At 40.3% G+C, this 11,737-nt stretch overlaps 1 protein-coding gene across 1 annotated transcript; it reads left to right on the forward strand.

Moving 5' to 3' along the window:
• The first annotated feature begins 9,005 nt into the window (after positions 1-9,005).
• Positions 9,006-9,891, forward strand: LOC125524109 (B3 domain-containing protein Os06g0107800-like). Its single transcript, XM_048689182.1, has one exon. It carries the CDS (start codon positions 9,069-9,071, stop codon positions 9,714-9,716), a length of 648 nt encoding a protein of 215 aa, XP_048545139.1. The 5' UTR covers positions 9,006-9,068; the 3' UTR covers positions 9,717-9,891.
• The last annotated feature ends 1,846 nt before the right edge of the window (positions 9,892-11,737 follow it).

Here is an 11,737-nt window from a genome sequence, read left to right on the forward strand (position 1 = left end):
ACTAATGTCAGGCCAACTATAAGCCTTTTCTCAATAGTGCTGCCTCATAGGGATTTCGCAGGCGAGCATGCCCTCTGCGCTCTTCGTTTCACGGTGGCGTGTCGGGGGGGAGGGGGAGGGCTCTCGAAGGCTCTTCGTGCCGTCTGATATGCCCGTATGGCGCACAGCCGGTCGACCCACCTCGGGGGTCCATGACAGGTGGATTGTGCGCGCGGCAAGAGCCACTATCATACTACGCCTTCACGCGACCGCATGCGAGGTCTTCCACGCGACGAGGAGGCCAGACTCGCCTGTCAACGTCTTTGCATGCACTAAGCCGGTTCAGTCACGGCAAGCGTGGTTTCGATCACGCCCACGTGCAATGTTTTGCGCGTTGTCCCGGGGGCGACGAGCCAGGCAGACCCGCCAGTCGACGTCTTCTCCCCATGCTTGGCTCAATTGATAGCAACATGCGGGTCGTGCGTCGCTCCATTTGGTTTGATTGCACATTTTGAAAATGTCGCTTAACGACATTGTAAAGTCACAAAAAGTATGTAATGGGACACATTTTTGCCACTATGCAGTCTAGTTCCTAAATAATATATAGTTGATAATTATCATGATACATGTGTTTACATAGATTAAATTGAGCTTGTAGTACCCCTACAAATTGAAGAGAATGACAAACAACAAATATAAAAAATTATGGAGTCAATTGTGACTATGTGTTTGTGTATAGGCCATTAGGCTCCAAATCCATGTGATATAGCGACTGCCGATACAGTGACTATGTATCATGATATTAGAGTTGCCCTTATAGCAACAAATTTGGATGTGTTTGATTTTTCTCTCCAAAAGGAATGCCTAGGAGGAAAATTCTAAGGACTAATCAAGCAAATCAAACAAAGTAGATTTTTTTTTCTAAAGAATCAAATCCTCTTTAGAACTTACGACATTCCTTTGAATCAAAGAAGCCCTTTTTTCTTTTACCCGAGAAAATTATCTTACAGCTCGTCAGCTCGCCAGTTGATAGTCCACATGGTAAAAACTCATTAAAGGGAAAGACAATATCTAAGTTTGACATGTGAAACCTTCCAATGATGTTTTTCACCCATACACGACTGAAGTTGTTTCTTGGCACTGTGTTAAATAAACAACTTTGTTCGCGTATGGGTGCAAAACAGTTCAATACAATATACAAGTGGCTTTTCATTTCTTTAAGTTTGACTGCAAGTAATTCACAACCATTCGCTATCACAATAGTGCTGACTGATGTATGAAACCATGGACATTTTTTGTGGATCGTCCTTCTTATCTGATGCTGAGAAAATGCGGACATGTGTTATAGAAAAAAAACGAAGAAAAAGTGGTGAAGAAACGAAAGAAAGAAACTTAAGCAACACCACTCAAAGGAAGGAAAATGGAAAACCCAAAGAAAACCGTGAAAACCCATGAGAAAACAAAGAAAACCCAAGAAAAACAAAACAAAACTGGAGAAAAAAGAATGAAAAGAAAAAAACCAATGAAAACCAGGTAAAGAAACAAAGAAAGAAAATAAGTCATAGAAAAAAGAAAAACCCCAATGCATACAAAGAAAGTAAAGGAAACACCCGTTGAAAAAAGAAAAGAAAAACAGAAAAACCAAAAAAACCAGTCAGAAAAGAAAGAAACCCAAAAAAAATAGCGACCCAGCGAACAAGACATCGAGTAAACGTGATAGATGGGCTGGCCCCTACCTGCAGATCCTTTAGGCGAGACGAGAGCTATACTCGGTATAAGCAAGATATAGCTCTCACGGTTAAGGATGACAATTTTACCCATATGTATGGATACCCGCGGATACCGTATCCGCATAGGCAGGGTATGGGCACAATTTTATACACATGGGTAGTACCCATACCCTACCCGTTAAGTCATGGGTAGGGCACGGGTATAGTCTTGTACCCATGAATATACCCATACCCTACCCGTTTATACTGACACGTGTACCTTACCCGTGAAGTGTGTCGTGAGATTGTGAACCTATGTTAAACTTGTCACCAATCGTCAATTTGAATTGAGATAATTGTTATATACTTATCTATTTGTTACCGAGTTGAGATAAATATATTTTTTGTCAAATGTGGTATTGATGAATGTGAAATTATGAATACTACTATTTGATCTACCCGTTGGTTACCCAATGGGTATGGATACCCGCCTGGTATGGGTACGGGTAAAGTTTCATACCCGTGAATACGCGTATGGGTAGAATTTTGTACCCATTGACTACATGGGTATGGGTATGGTATTGCTCTGCCCGCCCCATACCCTACCCATTGCCATTCTTACTCACGGCAATTTTGATAAACTATCTCTGTCAGCGGGGCGTGACTATGTCTCGCCTTCAGCGAGAGGGGCAGGAACCTTGGCTGAAGGGAGACCGAGTGGGCCGGCCCAGAATCGTGGGATGCAACAGCGTCCTTGTTCTGTTTTTTTTATGATTTATTTTCCTTTTTTGCTCTATGTTTTATTTAACTCTAAGTATATATATATAAACCACTCCATAAAAATATATGAAAAAAAGTTGACCAAGAAGTTGAAAAATGTTGAATGTGTATAGAGAAAACGTTTATCACATATACGAAAAATGTATAGGAAAATGTGTATAAATATTTTGATCATGTATTTAAAAAATTAATCAAGCTTTGAATTTTTTTCTGAATAAGTATTTTAAAATTTTTGACCAAGCATTTGAAATTTGATATATGTGTATAGAAAAAATGTTGATCATGTATTAAGAAATGATGATTTTTTTATCATGTATATCATAATATTAATCAATTATTTGAAAAAAATGTTGATCAAGTATTTGAAAAATATTAAATATGTACTGAAAAATGTTAACCATGTATTAAAAACTGATGAATTATTTTTATCATGTATATAAATATGTTAGTAAAGCATTTGAAAAAAATGTTGAACAATTATCCAAAAATGTTGATCAAGCATTTTAAAAATGTTAAATGTGCACAGAAAAAATGTTGACCATGTATTTAAAAAATGATGAAATTTTTTGATCATGTATATAAAAATGTTAATTGAACATTTGAAGAATATTGAACAAGTATTTGAAAAATGTGATCAAGCATTTGAACAATGTTAAATCTGTATAGAAAAATATTGAGCATGTATTAAAAAATGATAATTTTTTTACATGTATATAAAAAATGTTAATCAAGCATTTGAAAAAATGTTGAACAAATATTTTAAAAATTGTTAATCGAGCATTTGGAAAGTGTGAAATGTGTATAGAAAAAATGTTTACCATGTATTACAAAAATGTATTATTTGTATTGGAAAAATGTTAGACGTGTATTTGAGAAATGTTATTGACATATACATAAAATGGAGAATAATAACCAAAAGAACAAAGAAAACCAAAAATATAAACAAAATGAAAAAGGGAAAAGGAAATAAAAATAAATAAATAAAACACAGAAAATGATGAAAAATGGAGAAGAAAAAAGATAAAGAATCAAAATAAAAGAAATAAAAAGAAGAACAAAGAAAACCCAAGAAAACAGAGAGCAAAAAATCTGTGAAAACTGAGAAAAGAAAACGAAAAAAAAAACCCGGCTCAAATGGCATAAAGAATTCGCGCGCCCAGTAGATACCACGAATGGAACCTGGTCGTAGTGGCTACCAGCGCGCGTGATATCGATCGCTGGTCATGTATTGGAAATGGTATGTTCAAAAACCGTCAACTTGGCCCTTCAGGGTTGAGGAGAGACTACAAAATGTGCCACCAGCTAGTGTATACAAAATGTACCACCAGCTAGTTTCTCTCTTCCACCATATGCAAATACAAAATGTAAGCTCGTGGGGAGAGCTCAGATGCACGAGCAACTAATCAATTGGGTCACCGGAGACCACACCCAAGTGGTGATACTTAGTTTAGTCGCCAACCTGGTCAGGAAACTTAATTAATTTACCTATATTGCATGCAGGAACAACACGCCTTTGGGTTGGGTGCTACCAGGTCCAAGTAAAGTGCCCCTGACACCCGATTGCTTGCTTAATTAGGATGAAAGTAATAAGAATGCATGGGTGGGACATGCAGGTACCTGCAAGACAATCACACCACCACAATGCACAAGCCCAAATTGCATGTTTTCTTTTGCTAATTTATGCCAGCTGATTTAATAATTAAGTATTACTTGCTCCATTCCTAAATATAAGCCTTTTTAGAGATTCTAATACGGACTACATTCGAAGAAAAATGAGTGAATCTACACTCTCTAAAATATGTCTATATACATCCGTATGTACCATATTGAAATATTTAAAAGGGCTTATATTTAGAAACAAAGGGGGTACTTATTAGCTTGATCAGAGACCCTTGTATTATTTCTCAAAAGTGAAGTACAAACAGCTAGCCTAATTGCACAGAAATTAGACTAGCTAGTTTGCTCTAGGTACCAATCCAATAATAGTATACCTAATAAGTTGTGCCGCTATCTACCCTAAGACTGTACGGCCATCTGGCCAGTTCTCTTCTCCTGCTAGCATCCCATTTAGTTAACCCCCAATCAATCAATTCAACACCAATTCCAATGTTGATCTCTCTTTATTTATTTGTTTACTCCCTCTATATACAGCTCAAAGAGTTGGCATCTGATAATGTCCATGCACAACTGCCATTTCTTCCGAGTAATGTGACAAAGTAAACCAACAGTTGACCTTGTCGTTTGTCGACCCTTGCTTAACTCTAGAGCTCATAATCATCATCTAGCATGTATACTTGTATAGTGCCACTGGCTTATACCTGCACGTGGCACCAATTATCTAGCATCTATATGCTATATCTGTACACCTCCATCGACCACATCCATGGTTGCATGACTTCGCATTACATCATAATTGGTTAAGGGGTAACCATATGGATTCACGACTAAGCTTGAGCAGAACCTTTTCTTGCAAATACATTTTTCACAAATCTACCGCGTTAAAAAATCTCCCAAAAAATGCAAGGATGCGTGCTGCATGTATGACATCTAGAGTTGTAGACTGTACATCCCATGATCAGAAGGGATAGATGAATGAGATTGACAGCCCAACATATAGGCAGTACCAACTACATGCATAAAAGTCAACACAAGGAAATCCCCTTGAAAACTACAAAGATCCTATCCATGTATAGTGTACATGTTCGGTGTCAGGGCACTCCGTCAACTATTTGTATATAATCACAACTTGAAGAGGAAAAATGCATGTGGACTACATAATAAGGCACATATAGACATCCAACTAGTGCCAACAAGATCAACAAGCCTAGAAGCAGTAAATTTAGTGCAACTTGTGGCATTAATTAAACTCCTTTTTTGGTTCCTTATTATTAGAGGAAAATGACGACTCTTCTCCTCAGGTTAATGCAAGCTAAAGTTTCATCATAAATCTATTGTTTTCTTTCGAGAAGAATTGAGAACCAAATGATTAGTCTGCATGTTTTATGATCAATTGAGCTGCAACTTCCACTGTGTGCGTTGGGGTAAAAAAGGATCAAGGGAAAAAAGTATGGTCAAGTTTACATTTGTACTTCCTTTTGATCCAAAATATAGGATTTTTAAGGCTATCACATTAATTTGGTCTCCGTGATGGTAATTTCACCATCCATGTGTATGCGATACTAAAAATAAATTACATATAAAAAATATGTTTTATGATACATTTAGCAATACCGATTCGATATTATTGATGCTGCCAATTTTTATAAACTGTCAAAACTTAGGAATATATAACCAATTCTAGAAGACCACATTTTGGAACAAAGTACATGATTTTATTAGCCAAATTGCTAGTGTTGCTTGTGTCACCCAAACTGCCTCGGTCCATACCAAATAAAACATGTCCATCCATTGTCTATGAAATTAAATATGTCCCTCTTTATTTCCACAAAATGTAAAATTTGGAGGATAACGAAACTAGGAACCAAACAGTACTTGGTCGGATTGCAATGCAATACCATAAACCATCGTCGACCTGATCTTTGGTTACAACAAACAACTACTCCATCCGTCTAGATGTGTAAGTCATCTTACGAAAATCAGATATTCCCAAAAGTCCTAGGCGCATTGCATTAAATTTCTTTCTCGTTCCCCTCCCAGCCTCGTACTACTGCCCACGTAGAATAAGTGCAGGGGGAAGAGGAGGTGCCAGCCAGTGCATGCATCGCTGCTGGACTTTGATTAGGCAAGAGATTGATGGTTGTTTTGCATGCACTCACGTATTCAATGCTGATTTTATTTCCATTTTAAACCAGCGCTGTGATTGGAAGATTCCCTGCTTGTCGTGCTCCTTCTCGTCCAATCTCAATCCACCTAGGTCGCGGTGCTCTTCCTAATGTGACTTACACACCTAGACAGAGGGAGTAAACCCAATGTGGTTTTCGCCATGCAGGGCATTACACACCTACCTACCTACCTAAATTGACAGTCTGGCCCTTGAGAGTTGAGTCTACATCACCACTAGCATGTACTAGTATAATCTTCATTTGAAGGAAACTAATGCAAGTTGGTCTCACATGCATGACCAACGAATAAACTAGGCAATGGAGATCACCCAAGTGGGGATTCATAGTTTACTCACCTGAGGTGTGATTGGCCAGAATCTCTTGGTCAGGAAACTCTACTTGATTATTATTAGACATATAAATAACAAAACCCTTGTGCTTCGCCAGGGAACAACCTTTGGGTGCGACCAAGTCCAGGTAAAGTGGAGGTGAGGTGACCTAAACAACATTTCTAAGGGTGATCCCAACTTGAAGATGAAAAATGTCATGTGGACTACATAATAAGGCAGATATATACATCCAACTAGTGCCAACAAGATCAACAAGCGTATAAGCAGTAAATATAATGCAACTTGTAGCATTAACTAATTCCATTTTGAATGCTTATAATTAGAGTAATATGATGACTCTTCTCCTCAGTTAATGCAAGCTAACGTTTCATCATAAACCTAATGATTTCTTTCGAAAAGAATTGAGAACCAAATGATTTTTCCGCATGATTCTATGATCAATTAAGCTGCAACTTTCACTTTATGCTTTAGGGTAAAAACGGATCCATGGAAAAAAGTATGGTCAACTTTACATTGTGTACTTCTATCTGATCCAAAATATAGGATTTTTAAGGATATTGACCAATTCGGTCTATGTGATGGTAATTTCACCATCCATGTGTATGTGATGTTAAAAATAAATTATATATAAAACATATATTTCATGATACATTTAGGAATATCGATTTGATATTATTGATGTTGCCACTTTTATAAACAGACAAAACTTAGGAATATATAACTAACAAAATGCTAGAAGACCCACATTTTGTATCAAAGAAGTACATAATTTTATTAGCCAAATTTCTAATGCTGCTTGCGCATCCAAACTGCCGGTCCATACTAAATAGAACATGTTCGTCCATCGTCTATGAAATATGTCCCTCTTTATTTCCACAAAATATAAAATTTGGAGGATTCTGAAACCAGGAACCAAATAATACCTGGCGGGATTGGCAATTCAATACCACAAACGGTTGCCGGCCTGATCTTGGTTACTTCAATGTGGTTTTGAACCATGCAACACATTACACACCTCCCTACCAACCTAAATTGAGAGTCTGGCTCTTGAGAGTTGAGTCGACATCACTAGTAGCATGTAGTATAATCTACATTGTAAGGAAACTAATCCAAGTTGGTTTTAGATGCATCGCCAGCTAATTAAACTAGGTCTTGGAGATCAGCCAAGTGGTGAATCATAGTTTACTCACCTGAAGCTTGATTGGCCAGACTCTCCTGGTCAGGAGACTTTACTTGATTGTTATTAGACATATAAATAACTAAACCCTTGTGCTTCACCAGGGAACAACCTTTGGGTGCGACCAAGTCCAGGTAAAGTGGAGGTGAGGTGACCTAAACAAAATTTACAAGGGTGATGTCACCAAACCAAATAACCGGCTTAACTATCATGCTGCAGTACTAACAGATATTTTTAGGGAAAATAACATTATTAGCTAGCTCCAGATTGCTCGATTGATTAGGGTATTTGCAATGGTAGGCTCGGACAAGTGGATGACAAGCCTACCACCACAGATGCACACACCCAAATCCCGCATTATTTTTCCTTTTTGTCATTTGCTATATTTTTTATGCACTTATGCAAGCTCGCATGCAATAGTTCTCCTAGCCTAGTTGCATCAACAAACTAAGTAATTTACACAAGGTACCAGCTCAATAACAGCTAGTCATAGTATTTTGTACTGCTACTATGATACTTGTACTAGAATTTGGTTAGTTCTACAGCTTTGCATCTCATCTAACTAACCCTAATTAACCAACTCCATCACTATTTTTGAGATGATTGTCTATATATATACATGGGTCAAATATACACCTGGCATCTACTTCGTCTATCCCAATTGTCGTTTACCAGTGTTATTAGCTATTACAAGGACTTTTCTTGCAAATGTGGCAGAGTTAATTTTACTGTAAATAGCAGTTGACCTCCTTAACCAACCACCATCTGGCTCTTTTATACTGCAAATGGCAAATTATCTATCAATGCACATCTGTCGCATCGATGGCTTAACTACTTGGTTTAACTTGACGAGGACCTGTTCCCTTCGATCTTCACCAATCCGTCGAATTGACTTATATCGACTTTGTTGTCGGTTTCTTCTGTAAAAATAAATAATTGGCTTGAAATTGCTCTGGGCCTCATGGTTTCACATTCACCTGCTTCCTAATTAACATAAAATTAAGCGTGGCACGTCACACGTAATACATATAAGCAGCTTAGTTGAGGATGCATTTGGACCGTTGATCCGAATAATCAACGGCTGAGATTAACCCCGTGGTGTGTATGCCTGGCATACAGAGAGTCAACGGATGAAGGGTAGACGACTTGGCGGGAAATCACAAAGATCCCATGCTTGCTACTATATATAAACACACATGTGCAGGTGTACTTAGGCATCATAATTCATACTAACACGATAGGGATTAGAACCAAAGCTAGCTAAAGATCAGCCAAGAGTTGCAGCAAATCAATGGCGTTGACGGCTGCGAGGGAGAGCAGAGGGGCAGAGGGGGGAGGAGGAGGAGTTGAGCTGTCGCGCGGCGGCAATGGTGGCAATGGCGAAGAGAGGATCAAGCGGGAGCACATGTTTGACAAGGTGGTGACGCCGAGCGACGTGGGCAAGCTGAACCGGCTAGTGGTGCCCAAGCAGTTCGCGGAGCGGCACATCCTCCCGCGGCTGCTCGGCGGCGCGGCGAAGGCGGCCTGCTCGGGCGCCGTGCTGCGGTTCGAGGACGGCCGCGGCGGGGGCAGGGCGTGGGCGTTCCGCTTCTCCTACTGGGGCAGCAGCCAGAGCTACGTCATGACCAAAGGGTGGAGCGCCTTCGTCCGTGACCGCCGCCTCGCCGCCGGCGACACCGTCTCTTTCTGCCGCGCGGGCGCACGCCTCTTCATCGACTGCCGGCGGCGTGGCGCCGGAATAGTAGCCTCGGCGCCGATGACACGCCTCCTCGTGCCAGCAATTGTGCCGCAAGTTGTCACGCTCATGCCGCAGCGGTCGACGTCGTCAGACGAGAGGGCGGCGCGTGGCCGCTGCGTCCGGCTGTTCGGCGTGGACCTCGAGCTCGCCGGCGCCGAGCCGCTGCCGCTAGATTTGCAGCTAGCTTTGATGAGAAGATGACCTCCGCTTGTGCCTCACTTGCCTGATGCTTCCAGTTTTAGTAAATTGAGCTCCAGTTTATAGCAGATTATTAGATAATCAACGCAAGAAGGGATCACAAAATAAGATAAGATTGTGTCCATGTAGTGCATGTTTATCCATGAAGATATCAAGTTCACACGGTTGAATAGTTCAATTATTTCGATCGATCACTTTAAATCTAATCCATCCCCTAAATCTAACTCCGATTAAAATTTGTCCATGTATATAACAAGTGGAGCCAAGAATGGTCTTGTGCATCACAATGATGCAGGGATGGGGTTTAAGGGCATCTCCAATGCGTACCCTCCAAACGCTCGCAAATCATGTGGACCGAGGTGTCCAGACGCTTGAAACCATCCAACACGGTACCCCATCGGTCCATGAACATGTCCGGCAGTCCGAAATCCCGCAATCCGGACACAAACTAGAGGGAGCTTCACGGGCGTCCGGACCGCCAAATCCCTCCCCAAAACCTTCTCAGTGTAAAAAATGCTCTTCGCGCGAAGCAGTCGCCGCACATTCATGCTAGTTGGACCGTTGCAGAGCGGACATGACTCCACATGGCATTGATGCCGGCCAAAGCAATGCAACCAGACAAGCAGGCGGCCCCGCTTCAATGCCTACGTTGCGACCGAGAAGCCTACCCTGGCCGGTGCGCCGCATTGAAGCCAGCGGGGCACTGGCGGCACATATGATGGAGGCAGTTGTTGGGGATGGGAAGTTCCTTTTGCCATTAGGAGTGCGCAAAATTTCCCAACTATTGAGGAGGGTTTTTTAGCTACAAAATATTTTTGTTGGCCTGTTTTTTAAATGTGTTAGAGTGCTCTTACTCCCAGTAATTTCAGTTTTTGGATGAGTTAGAGATACCCTCACAATGCAAGTATCATGTATTGTAACCTAAATAAAAAGGATGTGGCAGGGCAGTTAAGGATATGAGAGTACAATACTATAGGCCGTCAAACATGAAAAGTTGTCGCAGGGCAGTTAAGGATATGAGAGTACTATACTATAGGCCGTCAAACATGAAAAGTTCATAAGAAATAAATCAAGCCACAACTTTATATTGGGTGAGTAAATGCAGTGAGAATATGATACTAATGTACACACAAAAATCCTATGTGTTGATCTATGCTACTCAGTGGCCGTCCTAGGAGATGCCACAATGTACATGTACAAGGTGTAGCCAATATAATTTCAATACACTAATTCAAATTTATGAGTATACACTACAAGTAGTTTAATTTGGTCTAGACATCATCATAATTTCAACAAATAGTCCTAACTAATAATAAGATGTTCAATAATTAGAACTAAGTATATATCAGCCGCACGAGTATAAATTATAGATTGGCCAACTACCACTCTCATGTCACTCAAATTGTCTCAATCCAGATTAAAACTTACACCTCCATCGTCTTTAAAATCTGACCCCCTTTTCTTTCTCAAAATATAAACTTCTGAGTGTCAAACCAAAAACCAAATATTACGCATAAGTCCTTTGGAGAATTGTGCGCCCCTGTGACATGCTGGTCGTGATGGACCTTAGTCCCATTTGTGATGAGCTATTTCAGCCATGTGTGATGAGGTATTTTGTAGCAGTGATAGTACTTGCCTAGGTTGCAATGCAATTCCACAAATAGTTGCCGACCTGACCTTGATTACAAGAAACAACTAAACTCAGTATGGTTTTGGACAAGACAAGGGACCTGAATGGTTCTATACATTAATACTTTTTGCAGGCAAGTGCGGTGCATTACACACCTAAACCCTGCATGCAGTGATTAATATTGCCGACCTGGACCTTGAGAGTTGAGACTACATCACCACTAGCATGTAGTATAATCTTCAACTATAATCAAATCAATGCAAGTTCAAATTGGGGGAGGGGGAGGTGTTTGAGATGCACGCCCAACTAAATAAACTAGGCCACTGGAGATCAACCAAGTGGTGGTTCACACTTGGTTACCTAAGGTTTGGTGGTTCATAGTTTAGTCACCCGA

This window comes from Triticum urartu, chromosome 7, assembly GCF_003073215.2.
Source record: "Triticum urartu cultivar G1812 chromosome 7, Tu2.1, whole genome shotgun sequence".
NCBI lineage: Eukaryota > Viridiplantae > Streptophyta > Magnoliopsida > Poales > Poaceae > Triticum > Triticum urartu.

Coding starts and splice junctions, on each gene's coding strand:
- LOC125524109 (XM_048689182.1), top strand. CDS start 9,069: ATGGCGTTGACGGCTGCGAGGGAGAGCAGAGGGGCAGAGGGGGGAGGA.